At 50.4% G+C, this 20,813-nt stretch overlaps 1 protein-coding gene across 1 annotated transcript in view; it reads left to right on the top strand.

Moving 5' to 3' along the window:
• LOC107122036 (calcium/calmodulin-dependent protein kinase type II subunit gamma-like) overlaps positions 1-20,813 on the top strand; it is a 193,713-nt gene that overhangs the window by 40,854 nt on the left and 132,046 nt on the right. The window contains exon 5 of the mRNA XM_015425061.1: positions 11,622-11,681. Within this exon, the coding sequence (XP_015280547.1) occupies positions 11,622-11,681 (60 nt within the window). The remainder of the gene's footprint in view (positions 1-11,621; positions 11,682-20,813) is intronic.

Genomic DNA, 20,813 nt, shown 5'->3' with positions numbered 1-20,813 from the left:
TGGGTGGGTGGGTGTCGCTCTCTGTCCTGGCTGTTCTCGAAATCCTGCTGCTCTTCCTCTCTGGTGGGTTTCTGTCTCGTTCCTTGCCCAAAAGGGCCCGAGGTGTTTCTTCAGGGCACGGCCTTGCAGCTGCACCAGGACACCAGATGGGGTGTGTGTGTGTGTGGGGGGGGAGAACACAGCTGACTGGTGAAAATGATTTGGTGGTTTCCCAACTGTTACCTTGCTCATTGGTTTCCATAGGCGTTTAAGTGGCACTGTTAGGAGGAGAGCTCTGTTGAATTGTGAATGGGGCGTGACGTGTTCCACCCCCTCTCTGGCGACCACAACGTGGTTTTTAGGCACTGCCACCTTCAGGGCATGAAAGTAGGGTGTGTTGTTTTCAGGTTCTCCCTTTAACTCAGTGTCTTTCCTCTCAAGACTGTCATGGACTGACCAGCACTTGCCTTCTGGCCTGTTACTGTTATCCTGGGAAATCTTTCTTTCAACTCACCCCGAAAGGCAGCTACATAGAGTGGTAGGAAATAGTGCTGCACAGCGCAGAGACCCGCATGTGTCCGGAAGTGTACATTTCACAAGAGGCACCGGCTCAGGGCTGTTCACTCCGCGTGAAATGTGGCATCTGACTCAACTTCTGTTTCTGATGTAAAGGATCCAAGTGTCCCGCCCTCAAGCTTGCAGTGTCGAGGTGAAACTGGGCAGGCTGTGGCTGGACAGAAGCTAAACAGGGATGGGGCTTCTTCGGTGCCTCCAACCCCTGACTCTTTACTTGCTGATGCTGCCCTGACAGTGCAAGGGAAGCACCCATTTGGGTTGTGAACATGGGACAAGAGAATGCTTTAAATAAGTATTGTGGAAGTACTGAGGCTGGTAGTTCAGCAGTTCGAGACCCGAGTGTTCCGCATGACGGAGTGAGCTTCCGTCTCTAGTTCCAGCTCCTGCCAACCTAGCAGTTCGAAAGCAAGAAATTGCAAGTAGATAAATAGGTACCACTTCGGTGGGAAGGCAACAGCATTCCGTGCGCCTCGGCGTTTAGTCATGCTGGCCACATGACCGCAGAAACGTCTTCGGACAGCGCTGGCTCTTCGGCTTTGAAACGGAGATGAGCACCGCAACCCTAGAGTCGGATTCGACTGGCTTTCGAGCGAGGGAACCTTTACCTTTACAGCCAAACAAAGGAGTACACACTTATCATAAGGTTATACTTTAATGTAAGAGCTATAGAGGCAGTAACATCGTCACTGTTAGGAATGGCTACAAGCATAAAGGGATATAGGGTATTCGTATGCACCCCCACCACTCCTAGGCCAGTTGGCCTGACTCCCGCTCGCGGGAGAATGGGGCCCCAGACCGTTAAAGCCAAAGCTGGGAATCGAAACTAATCCCACGGGTAAATGATGGGAAGACACTACACAGACAACTTGCAAGGTCATACATAAGCAAGGACCGAAGGAATGCGGCAGCAGTTGGTACACAGGTCAAGCAGATGCACTCTCGCCCATAAACATCATGGCAGCATAGCTGACACTTTTGAGCAAAGGTGGAAAGAAAAACTGTGCTCTGCTTTACACATCACAAAACTGAGGCACTTGCAAGAAACCAGCATGTATATTTTAATGTTTGGTGATACGGAAGGTCACGGCCGCTCCCAGTACATTGACATTTGGTGAGATGTGGAGCTGCCAAAGGTCCAGGGACACAGAAACAGGGTGAGTTTTAGTCACTAACAGGGGAGGGTCGGGTCTGGGAAGCCTCAGGGGCTGGCTGTTTCCAGACTTGGCCAGCTAGATGCTCCTGTAAAGGCCTCAAATGCACCTATACATGGAAGCTCCATTGCTGATAGCCGTTATAGGCATAGCTTAGAGGTGATCTGCATAGTTTGCAAACGGGTGGTGGTGGAATTCTGCAGAGTACAGGAGGGGAAGGCATTTAATTTAAAAAAACCCCCAAATCTCCCTATACAGAAAGCTAGCCCATTAGGAAGAGAGGCTTAATACACTATTTACTCAAATGCAAGACTAGGTTTATTCCCAACTATGCCATAAAAAGAAGGGAGGAGTCATCTTACATTCACCTGCAAGTTAAAGTTATGGACAATAATATATTTTTTGTGCATAGGGTTTTTTTTTAAGTGGGGTTCTTTTATGTTTGGGGTTATCTTCCTTTCAAGTAAATGCAGGAGATGGCTGACCCAGGTGGGCTAGCTTAAGGTCGGCTAGGGTGCATTTGCCCTGAGGGCGCAGTCCAACGGATGCCCCTGCCTGTCGTCTGGAGTGGAAGAGTCTAGAATGCTGCTTGGCGTTTGGTGCCGGTCGGCTCTGGGCCAGGCTTGCCTCTTCAGCATCCTGTGGAATGGCTCTCGGGCCATATAAAATATTAATCGGGGCTTTGCTTTTCTCTTTCTGAGTTCCAGCAATGAGAGGTGAAAAGGCTGCCAGGCTCGTCCAGGGAGAGGGGGGTACCCGTTCTTTTTGAGAATTTGTTGGTGCTGCTTGGGAGGGAAAGAACCTGGGGAGTCTTGCGGGGGGGGGGGAGGCAAGCTTTCCAGCAGCCGAAAGAGCTCCTGTCTGTCCACATTGAGCCTGGTCTTTGTGGCACTCTGGCGATGTGCTTCTGATGCGCAGCATTATGGATGCCATGCAGATGGTGTTCCCCCCCCCCCCACGGCTCCTGCTCTCCTCTTCCCTCCCTTCCCCTTCCCCGGAAGCACTCTCGCTGATCTCGGGGACAAATTTGGGGTCCGAAAAGTATTTCATAGGGGTGTGCGATATTTTTTTAATCAGTATCTTTCGGTTTGGGTCTGTTGGACCTGAAATGTTTTTGGGATTTCCGAAAAATTCTTTAACCTAATATTTAACAGTATTCGGATCCGAAATTTTTGGAAATCTGAATTTTTGGGGGGCCCAATAGACCTAAGAAGAAAATATCAGCTTTTAAAGAAAGCCAGCCTGATCCTGGGGAGAAGACAGATCCTGGGGCTGGCTTCTTCTGCAGCCCTGTTTAAACCGGGCTGCGTGAGAAGCCAGCCCCAAGCTGGAACAATCTGCTCCCCACCGGCACAGTTGATCCTCCGGCTGTCCCCAAGCCCAACAGACAGCTGAGAGGCCAGAGTCATCTGCTCCCACCTCTCTGCTGTTTTCGGATCTGCCCGGTAATCCCCAAATATATCTTGGGGGGGGGGGTGTTTCAGGATTTCCCCCCCAGATTTCCCGAGAACACCCTAATACATTTGGGATGCTGAAATCTACCCAAAAAAATACCAGTAAGGTATTTTCAGGTAGATTTTCAGCTCAGGTAGATCTGAATTCACATCCCTAATATTTCAGTATATGGACAACACAGCTTCCTGCTTGAAATGGTTCCTTCTGCATAACTATTAATGGCAAAGACGTTCTGTATGGAATCAGAGATCTTTCAGAGTAAAAGCTGTGCCTTTGCTGGTCTAGAGACTCAGATGTTGGCCCGGAACTGGGTTCCGTTCCTTCTGCATAACTATTAATGGCAAAGAAGTTCTGTATGGAATCAGAGATCTCTCAGGGTAAAAGCTGTGCTGGTCTAGAGACTCAGATGTTGGCCCAGAACTGGGTTCCAATCCTCACTTCTTGCGAAACTCTCCGGATGACCTTGGAGCCAGTCGCACATTTTTAGCCGATCCTTTTCATGAGGATAAAATGGATATGCTCTCCACACACCCCCTTCCCAAGTTCTTTGGAGGAAAGATGGGGGGGGAATTACTAAATGAACGGGAGGGCCACCAAGAAACCAGTAGGTGGGTCTCTCCAAATTACACAGGGCATTGGGCTAGTTTGCATTTGAGTGTATTCACAGAAAGGTGGTATGGTGGTGTGCAGTGTTCCCTCTAAGCTGAGTTAGTGTGAGCTAACTCACAGTTTTTTAGCCTCCAGCTCACACACTTTTGTCTCCGCTCAGGAAGGGATGGCTCCAGAGTAAACTAATGTATGCAGTAGCCAAGTGGCTTGCTCACAACTTGAATGCCAACAGCTCACAAGGTAGAATTTTTGCTCACAAGACTCCACAGTTTAGAGGGAACATTGGCTGGTGTGGTATAAATAAAGCAGGGCCTCTATTTAAAAAAAAGAAAAAAGAACAGTCACCGTTTGAACTTAGCAGAGGTCCTTGGCTCTAACTCTGTGCATGCCACGGGGACAAGTAGCGGAGATGTCCAAATATCTTAACATACTACCATCACTCCCTCCTCTGCTGACTCTCAAATCTCGTGTTCAACTTGTCTAGAAATCTTTTTTTCTTTTTTTGGGGCTGTCATTCGAAAGAGACGGAGGTGCCTCCGTGTTGACAAGGCGCAGGGTCCTCCTGTCTGATCCTTGGCGACTCGAGAAGGGCCTGCAGGAACGTCTCATTCCCCGCCCCCTTCATGTCGGATCTTTCAGCATTACAGAGAAGCTGCTGCCTTGATGCTTTTCTCCCTTATCGAGATGACAGTTCTGCTGGAACTGACGTTATTTTTCTTCTCTTTTGCAATGAGTGTCCTCCTTAGAAGGCAAAGATAACTGGCCGTGTTCCTCCGCCCCCTTCCCAATCATTCCATTGCATGGAATGAGGCTGGCCGGACCGGCCTCATCTGTGAGTCTCCTTGAAGCAGCTGAAGGGGTGATTTCATCTGTCCCTTTTCTCTGTCCTGGATTTTTCTCCAAACAAATCCCCCCAAAATCCATTAATCCTTACAAGGAGCTCACTTTGTTTTTTTTGAGCTAGGGGAACCCAGATTCTACACCCAAAATAAATTAAGAATTTTATTAACATTTGATTCAAATTCAAATACCTTTTATTGGCATACAATATTAGAAGCATTTACCAATAATACAATCCAAAAGAAATTATAAAATAGATAGTCGTGGCTATGTCAGGCCTAACTCAAGTTGTCACAAGCTAGATTTGACCATACAAAAGATGCCTGAATCATAAAATAAATTGGCATTCTAAACTTTTAAACTTAAGTTTTTAGACTTATAAATTAAGAATCATTAATATGATCAGGGTCACTCTTCCGTTTTATAAAACCATGGAGAAACTTAGCGGTCAGTTCAGTGATCTCCGGATCTCGTGAAGCAAGGAGAAATTGTACCTTGATTCTATCTGATTGGCCTGCTACCAACCTAAGGGGGGAACATTTGATTCGATTTGGTTTGATTTATTAATTTGTTATTTTTTTTAACTTTCAATTTATAGACCGCTCACCCCCTAAGGTCTCTGAGCGGTTTACATTGTACAATTATTAATTATATTACCTTACTAGGGCCACACACACAATGAGGGGAAGGGACTACGTATCAGGCACCCATGGCAGGGTCTTAGTAGTTGTTGTTTCTTACGGAGGTTCTTCAATCCGGGCGACGGCGTCTTTGGCGCAGGTCTTCCTTTTCGGTCGCAGCGACTCCTTCTGGGTATGGACCCACGGCGCACGATGTGCACAGGCAGGCTCAAGGCGGCATACAACAGGTTAAAATACAATAAAACACAGATGCATAAGTGCAATACTATACAATTGTGCATAAACAACGATATACATAACAGTGCAGTTAAGTGCAGATGGTGATTGCTGTAAGGTGGTCCAATGTAGCTAGGCCAGTATCCAAAGTTGTGCTTAATGCCAGTAACATGGGGGCCGTAACAGATCCGTTTTTAATAGCTCATTCATCAATGGCAGCTCCCTAATCAAAGGCCTGGTGGGAGAGCTCCATTTTACAGGCCCTGCGGAACCGTAGAAGGGCCCTGGTCTCCTCTGGGAGCTCGTTCCACCAGAGCGGAGCCACCACCGAGACCACCCTGGCCCTAGTTTTTACCAGCCTGTCCTCCTTAATGGTTGGGGGGGCCAGCCGGTTTTGGGTCCCCGATCGCAGCGTCCCCTGGGGTATATATGGGGAGAGGCAGTCCCTCAGGTATGTAGGTCCCTGGCCATAAAGGGCTTTAACCATTGGTCTGCTTCAGTTGTCTTAAGGGGGGGGCTGGTTCGGGCAGTAGTTGGAGGGACCAGGGGATCCGGGCTCATCCACCGTAAGATGTCAATTGTTGTTAGCAATAGCAACAGTGGTCATGATGGTGGTGGTGACAGCTCCAAACGCCTGGCAGAAAAGCTCTGTTTTACAGGCCCTGCGGAACCGTAGAAGGGCCCTGGTCTCCTCTGGAAGCTCGTTCCACCAGAGCGGAGCCACCACCGAGACCGCCCTGGCCCTAGTTGTTACCAGCCTGTCAATGGTTAGGGGGGCCAGCCAGTTTTGGGTCCCCGATCGCAGTGTCCTCTGGGGTATATATGGGGAGAGGAAGTCCCTCAGGTATGTAGGTCCCTGGCCATAAAGGGCTTTAAAGGTAAGAACCAGCACCTTGAAGCGAATCCGGTATGCTATAGGCAGCCAGTGCAGTGCCTGTAGCACAGGCTGGATGTGCTCCTGGATTGGGAGTCCCATCAGCAGCCTGGCCATGGCATTTTGCACCAGCTGCAGCTTCCAGATTTGCGACAAGGGCATTACAGTAATCCAGTCTCGAGGTGACCATTGCGTGGATCGCATGGATCACTGTTGCCAAGTTGCTGCGTTTGAGGAAGGGAACCAACTGCCTAATTAGCTGGAGGTGGTAAAAGGCCGACTTGGCAGTGGCTGCTACCTGGGCCTCCATTGTTAAGGAGTCATCCAGGAGCACTCCCAGACTCCTAACCTCCAGTGCTGGCACCAATGGCGCCCCATCAAAGGTCAGAAGTGGGATCTCTACCCCCGGACTGCCGCAGCTCAGGCACAGGACCTCTGTCTTCGTCGGATTCAATTTCAGCCTGCTCAGCCCAAGCCAACCAGCCACGGCTTGTAACGCCCGGTCCAGATCTTCTGGTTTGGACTGGCCATCCAACAGCAGATAGAGCTGGGTGGCCCGCATACTGGAGACAACCCAGCCCATGCCTCCGGGCAATCTGGGCAAGGGGACGCATATAGATGTTAAAAAGCATTGGGCACAGCACTGCCCCTTGAGGCACTCCACACTCCAGTGAGTGCCTCCGGGACAGCTGATCCCCCAGCCCCACTCTTTGTCCCCGCCTTTAAAGGAAGGAAGCAAGCCCCTGTAAAGCTTGTCCCTGAATTCCAGTGTTGGCGAGACGGTGGATCAGTAACTGACTTTAAAAAAAATGTTTTAATATTTCAAAAGACATGAACAATAAAGCTTGAGACAGTCGTACAAATCACTACGGTCAAGTAAAGAATGAAAGCAGTATAACATGGGGACACAGAATGACACCCTCCCATGACCCACTTAAACAATCAACCCCCCTTGTTCCTCCTTTTCCAAAAATAAGGACCGTTTATCTAAGGAACTATACAATTCCCCTTTACTCCGAGAAGCGTCGAAATAAACAGTACATTTTCCCAACATGAAATAGTCCCAGACAACGGAGAGTGGATCAGTAACTGATGGTCGACTGTGTCGAACACGGCTGACAGGTCTAATAACAACAGTACTGCCGATCCACCCCAATCCAGATGCCTTCGGAGGTCGTCTGTGAGGGCGACCAGTGCTGTCTCCCAGATGAAAGCCGGACTGGAAGGGATCTAAGATGGAAGCGTCATCCAGAAAGCCCTGTACCTGCTTTGCCACTGCCCTCTCTATTATCTTGCCCAAGTAAGGCAGGTTGGAAACCAATTCGGCCAGATCCAAAGATGGCTTTTTCAGAAGGGGGCACACCACTGCCTCCTTAAGAGCACTTACAGCTATATGTTCATTCCAAGTGGGATATTGGAGGTTGGGATATTTTTAATAAGTGAGAGATATTGGTGGATATCCCAATATGGCTGCCAGTCCCCTACTGGGGGATCCCCAGTGGCAGTGAAAGGGATTTTTCAATTCAATTCAATTTATTACGGGTCTATATGACCGAAGTCTTGACTAAAAGAGAATGCAAAAGGGGTAAAATAGGTACATAAAATTGACATAAAGTATGACAAAGTACATAGTCACAATCAGTAAACATATAAAACCCAGGAAAAAAGGGATTTTTTAAAAAGGCTGTTGGGCCTATGGTGTGGCAGTCACTTCCAGGGAAACCCAGAAACCACATCATGCCCCTCTAGGAATTGCTGGAAACCCTGTGGTAAAACCATAGTGTTTCCAATGATTCCTAGAGAGGTGTGACTTCTTGCTCCAGAGGTGATGTCACTCAGTTGCTGCTGTCTTCATACACACCCGCCCCCTGCCCTAGTCTTCGGCTGGTTGCCAATCATCTCTTTATTCAGTTTATTTCCCAACCATTTATCTCCTCTCCCTCGAATTCCCAAGTATGACTTGGACGCAGCCAGAAAAAATGCACAATATTTATTTTGTATTACCAAGTATGGTAGTAATGCTTTGTCAGTTGTTGGAAACTTTTCCGAAAGCCTCAGGTAATAGCAAATTAAGGGACACGGGGAGCTGGTGGGCTGGTTGAGACTGCAGCTGGCCTAGGTTTTCTTGAAGTGGTAAGCCTGTGTCTTAGCTGTGATGCTTTGGATTTCCAGTGGAGAGTTCTGTGATGAGGTGGTTTTCTGTATTCAGGGAATTTTTGTTTTCATGACCCCCCCTCGGTGGTCTGAAGCTCCACAGGCCAGACACTTAGGGTTGCCAAGTCAATTTTTCTTACCGGCAGGGGAGCCTCGTCGGGCTCCGGGAGCCATCAATCGATGTACGTGTGGGCCGCCAGCACTTCACCGGAAGTGACGTGCGACGTCGGATCACATTGAAGGCGTGGCCCCGATCGTCAGAGGGAAAACCAACATGATTGACGTGGTTGCGTCACCTCTGGTGACACAGCCACGCCGCGCTTCGGGGGCGGAGTCCCCCCCCCGGAGCCCGATTCCGTGGCGGCGGGAATCGGGCCTCCGAAGCGGGGGGTTACCCACCCCCCGCCCCCACTTGGCAGCCCTACAGACACTTGCCAATTGAGGATGTCGACCTTAGCAGGATTGCAGCTGCCGCTTTCTCAGTTCTAAGTATCAGGCCCGATCCAATGGATCACGGAAAGGCGTGCAACATCTCATTCAGGCATATGTCTTCCCCGTGCTTAACCATTATATGTTTGTTTTGCTCTCATTTTCCTGAGATAGTCCCCTGAAGAAGGGCTGGTCAGGAAATCCTCTTGTTGGCTCAGTAATAACTTTTTTTTTTAAAGCCTTTCTTGAATTCAGCAGTGAAGACACCGTTCTATGCAGCCTGTTATAGAAGCAGTCAGGTCGGTGGAGGCGAGGAGGGTAACATACCTCCATTGTTTTTAAGCACATCTTGCACCGTGGGATCTAATCTTTCTTTAAGAAGGTTCTACACCAAGTCATGTCAATATTCAGAGACTGGTGGCAACGGGATCTTGCCTTTTGGGATGGCTATAATTCCAGGTATGGGAGACGCCACGAATTAACTGGTGTATGCCAGCTTTTTCCTCAGGTGATTCCAGAGTAGTATGGAATCACCTGAGGAGAAAGTTGGCATACACCAGTTAATTCGTGGCTTCTCCCGCTCCTGGAATTATAGCCATCCCAAAAGGCAAGATCTAGAGCTAATGTTAAACTCTCAGACTAGGATCCAAAGGCCTGAGTTCAAATCCCCACAGTGCTGTGAAGCTGCCTTGGGCCAGTCAGCCTAACTTACCTCTTGTGGTTGTTGTCTGGGTACAGCGGGGAAGCAAGAACTCTGTGTGACTCCTCAGAGGAAGAGCTCGGCTGTTTCCCTTTGCTTCCTCTCAACAACACTCTTTTTCTTTTTCTTTTTTTGTGCATCCACACAAAATAATCGTCTGCTTGTCCTGTTTCCAGGTTTCCCCCTCTCTTTGCTGTGATCTTTCTCAGATATGTTTTAATATCTTTTGTGGGGAAATTGCAGTCAAAGGGCCTTTGGACATCTCGTCAATGGGAGGGAGCTCATGTTATCTGGTCCTGCTCCCAATGACACCATTTTCTTTACCCTTTTTAGGGTTTCTAAGAAAAAAAATCAGTAATAGCTATAACATTATAATGAGCTCTCGCAACAAGGTTCTAGTCCCCAACGTTCATGTTTTTTAAAAGAACTAAGCCTCTGCTCCTTTTAGTTACAGAAGGGGAAGATGTGTTATGGGGGCTGCATGTTTCTCCTTATAACTCTGCTGCCAAAAGAACTAGAGACTTAATCAATTGCTGCAGTAGATTGTTATGAAGTTATAATGCTATAGTACTGTAGCCGTTACTGATTTTTTTAAGGCAAGTAAAGCCCCCTGGTGGCAGGGGGTTTACAGAATGGCAGCCATGGAGGGCCAAAGGACAGGAAGTGCTGGGGAAATTTCCATGCGGACCTTCCTCTGCATTCACAGCAGCACCGCATGGATGCCGCCCGGGACAACAATGTGCTTCATTGATGGCTGAGTAGGGATTTAAACCTGAACCTCCCTGCATGGATCTCAATAACAAATTCTATCGGAATGCAAAGGTCGCCTTAAGCATTTGAAGCTGCCTGTTGTGCAACGGGGCTGTCGCTCTGCCCAGTGGCCTCATCCGTTCTGCACGGACTCTCCGTAACTCTCCCAGCTCCTCGGGCAGCAATCCCGTTGAGTGTGCCAGGGTGCTCTGCGTGCTTCCCCGGGCCTGGGCAGACCGGGCTTCAGAACTCCCCTCGGCCACGAGAGCTCATTGGGCGCCACTGGCCTGCATGCCGGGCTTCACGCCTCTCTCCCAAGGGCTGTGCGCGAGCCCAAGCGGCTTCAGGTACTTGAGAGCAGGTGTCCTGGCATTTGCTCAGAAGACAGGCCAGTGGGCGTCAGGTTACAGGTGCTGGAGGAGCGGTAGCTTGCCTAAGACATCTCCCCCCCTCCAAGGAATTTTATCTATTTGCTTGATATGTATCTTACCTTTTTCCCCAACGGCAAACAAAACGGCTTGCTTGGTCTTCCTCTCCTCCATTTTATCCTGTGAGGATTTGCAGGGAAATTTTTGCATGTGGAAATATGACCCCACCCGTGTCCCCTCTAAGCCGAGTTAGTGTGAGCTAGCTCACAGTTTTTTTAGCCTCCAGCTCACACATTTTTGTCTTCGCTCAGGAAGGATGGGCTCCAGAGCAAACTAATTTACATAGTAGCCAGATCGCTCTCTCACAACTTTAACGCCAGGAGTTCACAAAGTGGAATTTTTGCTCACGAGCCTCCACAGCTTAGGGGGAGCATTGGACCCCACCCCTGTAGGTGTGCAGTCTAGTTATGCCCTGATTTTTTCCTCGATGGGGATCCAAAGTGGCACACATCATTTTCCTCCTCTCCATTTTATCCTCACAACAGCCCTGTGAAGTAGGTCGGGCTGTGAGCGGGGCAGGGTCACCCCGCAAGCGTCTGTGGCAGAGCAGGGATTCAGAGTGGGGTCTCCCATGCTCTAACCACGGCGGCGCAAGTGACTCTCAAAACAGAGGAGATGGTTCACCCACAGGACTTGCAGGTTGGCCCCCGTGCAAGCCCACCACCTCCAGCAGCTGTTGGCCGTGTTCCTCCCAGGGGTGGATGATGTTTATGGTGTTCGAGGCTGCTGCTCTCGGCCGCCCACTGCTTTCTGCCTGCTAATGGCTCGTCCTGGAGCGGAGGGTGCCAGCTAATGTTCTCTTTCTTCTCCTCCCCCCAGATCATCAGAAACTGGAACGGGAAGCTCGAATTTGCAGACTACTAAAACATCCCAATATTGGTAAGAGCCACTTGAGCGGTCCGTGGACTCTGCGGCTGAGGGAGGGCCGGAGGCTGGCCAGAGTGGGTGGGGAGCAGTGGTGGGCTCCAGGGTGCGCCCCGGGAGACTCCTGAGGCCACGCCTCTGCCGAGGGGGGCTGACCAGATTCTCCCTCCGAGAGGGAAATGGGGGGAGGAGGGAGCCTCTGCGCCTCCCCTGCCAACTACGCCAAGCGGAGGAGATTTACTGCTGGGAGAGCAGCACAACTCGTTTGACTTGTGCCCCAGGCGCCTTCCTCGTACCGCTTCTCTTCGTTTGCGAGTTGATTCTGCTCTGGGGGAGCGTGCAAGAAGTGCCACGTGTGCTGTGCTGACCGAGAGCGAGATCTGTCTAGCCCCCCCCCCCAACAGCAAATCACCCAGTGCTTTTGGAAACTCACTAGCCAAGGGCCAGAGTCGTTGGGCTTCCCCTGTTCCTTCCTGGCACTGGAGGTTTTCTGTGGACATGGAGGTTCTGTGTCGTTTTCGTGGGGCACGCCTTCTTGGGGCATGCGTGTGTAGGCCGCGTCCATGGAATAAGCTTTCTCTCGAAGGGTTTCTCTAGTGCTTGTGTTAGGAGAAAGGAGCTCGCAGGTGTCGGAAGCCCAGGTGCTTCTGCTGTCCCGGGAAATGCCGGCACAGGTCCCTCGGCTCTTTCCTGGAAGCGTCTCTTTCTCATGCCCAGGGATTCAGAATAGTTCTCCTGCCCATCGGTTGAGCTTGGAACTAGCTCTTCAGGCCCTAGCATGGGCATGGGGGTGGGGTGGGGTTTGCGTGGGAGACAGGCCTGCAGGGACCCATACGTGTCTCCTAAGAGGAAGGATCCCCACCCCACCCGCGAGCTTACCACTTGGTCTGCTTGTGACCGGCCATAGCATGACCCACTAGCAGCCCGCTGGCATGGAAGGCAGTCGCTGGGGGAGAGGTGGAACCCACGCTTGCCCTGAACGTGGGGGGAAAGCAACTGGGAAGGAGGCCTGCCGTGAAATAGTGGCTGGCTGGAGATGGGTTCAGGTGGGGGGGGGGCTGTGTGTCTCTTGTGTTCTGCCGCCCCCAGCAAGCAGGAGGTTTTGGGGGGGGGCTGGGTCTGCCGCCAGAAGTGTAGGGCCACCCATGGTGAGGGGGTGTGGAACTGCTTGCCCAGGGCTGTGGACAAGAGACATCCAAGCACCGATCCTGACACACAGCTATGGATGCTCGCTCAGTACCTTGCTGTCTAGCAGGGGACTTGGCACGCTGCCCCTCTCTTGAACTCTTGGATCCAGCGTCGCTTCCTCCATTTGGCCCAGTTCCCTGTGCATTCATTTAAAGGGCGCATTCAGAAGACTCTAGTGCAAAGCCCTAAGCTTTTTGGCTCCTAGCTGCTGGAAACCAGGGGAGCCGTGAGTCTTTATTTCGCCTCTTTTAAAACCCTTTTGTCTCTTGCCCTGGGTGTGTGCGTTTCCATGGTTCTCATCCTGGGAGCAGGTTTATTTCCTCTGTTGTGTCTCTCCCCCTCCTCCCCCCCATGTAAGAGTGTGGGAAAATTGCCCACTTGGAGGGGTAGTTGGAGGATTACAAAAAAAAAGCACGGGGATCGTGGGAACAGCGTTCACTTAAAATGAAAAAAAGAAAAGAAAAAGAAGGCTCTGACAAAAAGGCACGTTATTTACTAAGTCTTCAAAACAGCGGCGTGGGTTTTTACCCTTTCCAAAATCCTGGAGACGCTTGCCCGTCGTGTCGTGCTCATTTCAGTCCAGCGCAGGGAGGGGGGAGGTGGCCTTGTGAGCAAAGGAGAAGACATGTCGGTGTGGGTGTCTTTAGGACTGTTTTGGGAAGCGAGTGTTTCTGGGGAAGAACAGTGCTGGGGAAGTCCAGTTTCAAGGGTGGAGTTGAAGCCCCCAGGCCCCCCCCCCTATCGGAGTACCATTTATCTCACACAGCGGCACTCTGTTTGCCCTCCAGCAGTGGTGGGTGGTACAGAGGCAGGGCAGGGCATCCGATCAGTGGTTGGGCTTCTTCTAAAGGTCATGGCACCTGCTTAACCCTTCTTGATTGGGGCATCAGTTGATACAGGTGGGTCTGGATTTTTAGGTCTGTTGAGGCTAAATGGTAGGATGTATTGAAGTTTTGGGGATGGATTTTCCCCCCCTTGAATCAGCAGCCATCATGAAAGATGGGCATCCAGAAATAAGCATAGAGTTGTAAGTTCTCTGTGTAGCTCTTAAAAACTAAGCATCTGTTGTCCCTGTAGGCTATATATAAAACAAACAGGCCTGCCGCTCACTTATGTGGAGTGAGATCTGTCAACAAATAAAAATTTAAATCTGCCCTATGACTGATGCTTAATAAAGAATTGATTACATAATTTTGCAAACTTTGCCAAACTTCCTGGGTGCTTTCTGAGAGGAAGTGTTTTATCATCAGTGCTTTATGTCTGAAACAACATACAATTCACTGTTAGGCTGTTTCTGATATTTTCCTCGGACTTGGTAACAGAAGAGACACCCTGCCGGATTGGACCAGTGGTCCATACAGTGCGGCATCCTGTGTCCACACAGTGGCCAATCAGTATGGAATACTGCTTGGTTTTTTTTTTGCTCCCCAATGGGGAATTTTTTATTGCATTTTTTATTAAAACTACAAACTATAACAGAAATAAGGGAGGGGACTACAATTAGGGGGATAAAGAAAAGATACCCACTGCTGACTAAAAACCCAAGAGAGGAGATCTTCTAATCAGCTTGAATACACATCTAGTCTTAATCATATTAATCTCATTACAAACTGAGTCACATATTCTGTTAACTTTTCCCACATCTTAAATTTAACTGATATAAGGAAATACCCCAAAGCATCTCAATTCAAAATTTTTCAAAGGCACAATTCAGAGTCCTTCAGCCTTCACCTCTTCTTGTCCAGTCTCTTCCGCAACTTATAAGTACTTTTAGGAGCTGCTGCCCCTTTCTCAGACAGAGAGTCCTCTCCGGAAGAACCCGAGTCCAGCTCGCCACTGGACTTGCTGTCCCCTTCTTTTTCTTCCTCCTCTGGCCCTCCCAGCTGGACTCTTAAAAATTATCTCGCTTTCAGAACAGAGTCAATCTTCTCTTTTTTTATCCTTAATTTTGAAGGTGACACCTTCTGGAATTAGCTATCTATATCCAATTGAATTTGTTTGAAGAAAAAGAACAAGGTCTTTATATTTCTTTCTCCGCTGTCTTATTTCAAATAGAATATCCTTCAGTACTCTGATAACACTCTCCCCAGCTCTCAGGGGTCACAGTAAAACACCAAAGCCTCACAAAATGAGCACGTTCAAGACCTGTCAGTTTTGTGGATGTTCTGGGGTTCAGATATCTGATGGCAGTGCCTTTGTCCGGCTTCTCCTAGGATCCTTTGCCTGTAGACGCTGCTGCTGCTGCTGCTAATTTCACTTCAGGACAGAAGGTCACAAAGTAGATGGAGGGGGGAAGGCCAGAGGATTTGGCACAGGGCAGCCCTTTCAAGAGCCCCGGGGTTTCTTGGCTTCACTGAAAGGGCTGGGTGGCACGATTTCCTAATTCGCTATTAAAGTTTAAGAGATGAACCACACTGATCATTGATTAAAGATTACAGTCCTGCGGGTGATCTTTGGCAGGGGGGAAGGTGAACTTGACATTGACTCCCCAGTGGGTGTGGGTGTGAGCGCATGCATGCTTATAGCTCTGAAACAAGGGTACCCCTGACCCTGCCTCCCCCTCCCCCCTCGTCAGCCCACACGAAATGTCCATAGAGTGAGGATTCTCTGACAAAGTGGGCCATAATCGTTTCAGTGTGTGCTGGAATAGACCTCATGAGTCCTTAATGTGTTCCTGGACTCAACTGCCAGTGAATAAAAAGGGCTGCCGCCTCTGGAATGGTGCATTGTGAAGTCCTGTCATTGGGACAATTACTGACCGAAGTTACTTTGTGAAGAACCCTGGCAGAGCGAACAAGAACCAGTTCATTAAACCAGTAGCACAACATGTAAGGAAGCAGGAGGAAAGTTATAAGAACTGGGCAGACTGAATAGAGGGCAAAACTCACAGAGATACCACCCTGTGGCAGAGAACACCCTCCTCCTCCTCCTCCTCCTCCTCCGTGCAGGGCCTTCTGTGCTCTCGGTCAGAGCTCCACCTCCTGGACAGCGATTGGGGTCTGTTCCCCCCCGCCCCGCCCTAGCCCAGTCCAGAAGCTTGGAAGGTGCCCTGGAGGCATGGGCCCACTGCAGAATTTACATTTACATGAAGGCCTTAGGCCTTTGTGGAAGAGAGGCTTCCTTGAGGCCTGGAGGGTGCACCTTCTTCAGCCTCAGGCCTAGGAGCCCGAAATGGGGCGGATTAAGCTCTCCATGTGTGTATGAGAGAGAACAGAAGAAGAGCTCTCCGAGACCAGAGTCAGCACCTCTCCGGTCCAGTATCCTGCGTCCCACGGCGGCCAGTGGCGGGCCTTGGAAAGGCCAAGACCACAAGAAGGGAATTAAGGGAATGGCGAGGGTTTGGCCGCTTCCCATTCCGATCTGGGCCTTGGAAAGGCCAAGACCACAAGAAGGGAATTAAGGGAATGGCGAGGGTTTGGCCGCTTCCCAGGGGGTGGCCAGAGATCTCCCAAAATCACAGCTGAAAAAAATTCTCCAGGTATTTCCAAACCCAGAGGTGGCAACCCTGGCAAATAGCCCTTTGCCCCCGCGGCTCCCAACAAAGTGGCTCAGAGGGGCTCGTAACATCTCTGCTCCACCAAGGCACAGGTCCATCGCAGCTGTGTGTTTGCTAGAGTTTCCAGTTTCCAGGCAGGGCAAACCAAAGAGAGTGGTCACGGGAAGGAAGCTGAGAAGAAGCAAACATCTGAGATGTATTATGCCGAAAAAGTCTCCCAAGGACTAGACATTTCTTTTTCCAGTATTCAATTTACTGGAAGCAATTCAAACGCCATCAACGCCAACGAACCATGCATAGCATATCTCGTTTTGTCTATAACTTTATCAAAGTGGGTAGCATTGAAATACCTATATTTAATTACAAAAATATAATTCTGTTATTAGTATTAGCAAGAGAATAACCCAAGGCAGACTTCACGTTCCTGGGATCCCAGATCACCGCAGACTGTGACAGCAGCCATGAAATTAAAAGACGCCTGTTCCTTGGGAGGAAAGCGATGGCGAACCTCAACAGCATGATAAAAAGTAGAGACATCACCCTGCCAACAAAAGCCCGCATGGTCAAAGCAATGGTATTCCCAGTAGTCATGTATGGCTGCAAGAGTTGGACTATAAGGAAGGCCGAGTGCCGAAGAATAGATTCTTTTGAACTATGGTGCTGGAGAAGACTCTTGAGAGTCCCTTGGACTGCAAGAAGATCAAATCAGTCAATCCTAAAAGAAATCAACCCTGACTGTTCCCTGGAAGGCCAGATAATGAAACTGAAGCTCAAATACTTTGGCCACCCAATGAGAAGGGAGCACTCACTGGAGAAGACCCTGATGCTGGGAAAGATTGAAGGTCAAAGAAGAAGAAGGATGAGATGGTTAGACAGTGTCATAGATGCAACAAACATGAAATTGAGCAAACTTCAGAGGACGGCGGAAGACAGGAGGGCCTGGTGTGATCTGGTCCATGGGCTCACGGACAGTTGGACTCGACTGTGCGACTGAACAACAACAACAAAAACCCAAGGCTGTACAAACAACTGACTGTTTTATAACATACTTACAATATTAATCCATTTGACAAACTCTCTAGTAGTATCTCATAGCAACACTCATCAGATCTATTAGTGTGTAATGTAAAATCACTCTTCCTACTTACTTATACATATCTAAAGCCCATAATTGCTGCCAGCCGGCTGTTTGCCAGGCCTGCATCTTAAAGGGACAAAACCCATTTACAAAGGCAAAATGCCCTGAGGAGGAGAAAAACCGAATGAGAGAGAGAGAGAGAGAGAGAGAGATTGGATTTGTACCCCACCTTTCACTACCCAAAAGTGTCTCAGAGCGGCTCACAAACGCCTTCCCCTTCCCCTTCCCCTCTCCACAACAGACACCCTGTGAGGTCAGTGGGGCTGAGAGAGCTCTTGACAGAAATGGCTCTTTTTCAAGGACAGCTCTTGTCAGAACTACGGCTTGCCCAAGGTCATCCAGCAGGTGCAAGTGGAGGAGTGGGGAATAAAACCCGGCTCTCCCAGATTAGAGTCAGTGCACTTAACCACTAAGAAGAAGAGGAGGAGATTGGATTTATGCCCCCCGCCCTTCACTACCCGAAGGTGTCTCAGAGCGGCTTACAAACTCCTTCCCCTCCCCACAACAGACACCCTGCGAGGTGGGCGGGGCTGAGAGAGCTCTTGACAGGAACGGCTCTTTTTCAAGAACAGCTCTTGTCAGAAACACGGCTTGCCCAAGGCCATCCAGCCAGGTGCAAGTGGAGGAGGAGTGGGGGATCAAAGCCAGTTCTCCCAGATGAGAGTCCGCACACTTAACCACTACACCAAACTGGCTCTCATGCGGTTTTATGAGGTTCCAGGCAGTGGCTGGAGATCTCCTGGGATCACAACTGATCTCCAGGTGACAGAGATCAGTTTAACTTTGGCAGGTGGGCTCTCTGGCACGGCACCCCACTGAAGTCTCCCCCCTCCCCAAGCTCTGCCCCTCCGATCTCCCGGTATTTCCAAAGCTGGTGCTGGCAACCCCAGTGTCTGCCCACGTTGCAGGCTGATGCCTAGATTTTTGTACAGCTGGTGAGCGTGGCTCTGGCGAAGGGGCACAGCAGCGCTGTCTCTTCTGGCCAGGTCGGATCTGAGCACTTGACGTTACCTCAGGACCCCGTGGGCTTTGCTGCATCTTCCGCTGGCTAAAATCCCTCCAGTTCTTCCTCTTCTTCTGCCCCGTCCTCGTCCTCGTGAGAATGAAGCAGGAGGTGGACCATGAAGGGTCACTGGAACACCGTTGACCCGTTAATGGGTCAGAATAGGCTCGTAAGTCATCATCGCAATGAGGGGAGGGAAACCGGCCCCGGAAGCTTCGTCTGCCTTGACTGTCCTGCCCTCTGCAGGCGGGCCCAGGCAGGTCTCCTCTGGAGTCGTGCCCTCAGGCCGAGATAGCAAGACTTGGAGGGTATCAACAGGAGCTGGACTCGCGCCTGGTAGACCCGTTGATCCAGCAAGGCAGCCGTCTGAAGCCTCAGCCTGAGTAGGCTGGATGGAAATGGGGCTCAGCTGCCCTGCCGGTGGCTGGGCTGGGCTTTGGCCGGGTTCCTGTGGGGAACTATGGTCCTCAGGCAGTCTGCTCCGGACCTGCAGGGGGGGTTATGCCTCCTTTGGCCTCCTGCTGCCACCATGCCCGTGGAGCAGGAGAGAGCCCGGACAGGCTGCGGGCCCCGGTCCAGGTTCTTCCCGGCAGAGGCCTAGCAGTGGCTGGGTCTGGGCTGTACGGCTCCTGGTGCCACTGGCACCCCCTCGGCAGGCACCTCAGTAGTGCTGGGCCCTCCTTGGCACCTCAGCTCTCTCTCAGCCACCGACCTGGGCTCCTCAGGCTCCTCCCGGGAGGACCCCGAGTCAGAACCACTGGGCTGGTTGGAGTGTATCGTGACCAGTGTTCCCTCTAAGCTGAGTTAGAGTGAGCGAGCTCACAGTTTTTTAGCCTCCAGCTCACACCTTTTTGCCTCAGCTCAGGAAGGAGGGCTCCAGAGCAAACTAATTTAGGCAGCAGCCAAATTGCTCGCTCACGACTGTGATGCCAGGAGCTCACAAAGTAGGATTTTTGCTCACAAGATTCCACAGCTTAGAGGGAACATTGTGACGTCCACATAAAGAACATGTCCTGCTCTTGAAGAATTCACTGGTGGAGAACTTGCTGCTCTCTCCATTTAAAACAGTGAGACTGGCTACATCCAAACTTTGTGTGTGTGTGTGTGTGTGTAAGAGAGGGTCGCACAATTTTGACCTAGGAAAGCGGAGAAGGAAATTAAGTCTTACGGAGGCCTAATCTGCAAGCTCCTAGCACCTGTCGGGCTTGGAAGCAGCGTCTCATGGCCAGTAGGAAGCCTAGGAAATCTTTATTTTAAATGGCTTCTAACTGAGGCATGGGAGCTGCGGTGGCTCAAGTGGTTAAGACGCTGAACTGCAGGCTGTGGAAGGTCAGTAGTTCAGCAGTTCGAGACCCGAATGTGCCGCATGACGGAGTGAGCTCCCGTCTCTAGTTCCACCTCCTGCCAACCTAGCCGTTTGAAAGCAAGAAATTGCAAGTAGATAAATAGGTACCACTTCAGTGGGAAGGGAACAGCGTTCCGTGTGCCTTGGTGTTTAGTCATGCCGGCCACATGACCACGGAAACGTCTTCGGACAGCGCTGGCTCTTCGGCTTTGAAACGGAGATGAGCACCGCAACCCTAGAGTCGGACTCGACTGGCTTTTGAGCAAGGGAACCTTTACCTTTACCTTTAACTGAGGCCTATCTCGCCTCCTTCCAAGACCAGAAGAACAGCAGGTCAACTGGAAGCAAAAACTGCGGCCTGTTTTGGGGAGCCCCACTCGGATGTCTCCCGTGTCAGGATAGGTTGTAGAGGTCTCAGGCAAATCATTCCCCTGCAGCCTGGGGTCATCGCCGCGTTCTGCCATCATTCCGTCAGAGCCCTCCGGTTTCTCCTCCCTTTTAGGAATCTCTTTCCCGAGCTTTCCCTTTGGATTTTTTTTATCTGGGCATCATCTTGTCTGCCTGCTCCACCACTCAGCCATGGGCCCTTTGCTTGGCAGAAGGACCGACGTCAGCTCTGCCGTGGATAAGTGTTGTCCCTTCCCGCTCTGCCGGGGTTGAGTTTTCTTGGCCCTCTCCGCCCGTCCGTTGGAGGGGTCTGACGCGGAACGGCAGATATGTAAATATTTGTAGCTCAAGCACTGCCGAGATGGTGATCAACAGTTGATTGCTTCGGGGGATTGGAATATGGATGTTGTCAGTTCATCTGTGGCACTGCTCCATTAGTGGAAACCACAAGCAGCACTTTCACCTTCTTGGGGAAAACTATGCATTAAATGACGCTGGTGGCCTCGTTCCGGAGCGGATGAGCTCATGTGATAATTCCCTTTTAAGAAGTGCAGATGGTTGCAACAGCTAGGAGGCTTGGCTGTCTACCT

The sequence above is a fragment of the Gekko japonicus genome, unplaced genomic scaffold (genome assembly GCF_001447785.1).
Source record: "Gekko japonicus isolate JY-2015 unplaced genomic scaffold, Gekko_japonicus_V1.1 scaffold2680, whole genome shotgun sequence".
Classification (NCBI taxonomy): Eukaryota; Metazoa; Chordata; class Lepidosauria; order Squamata; family Gekkonidae; genus Gekko; species Gekko japonicus.
Note: the sequence above shows the minus strand (reverse complement) of the source record. Positions and strands in the feature narration are given on the sequence as shown.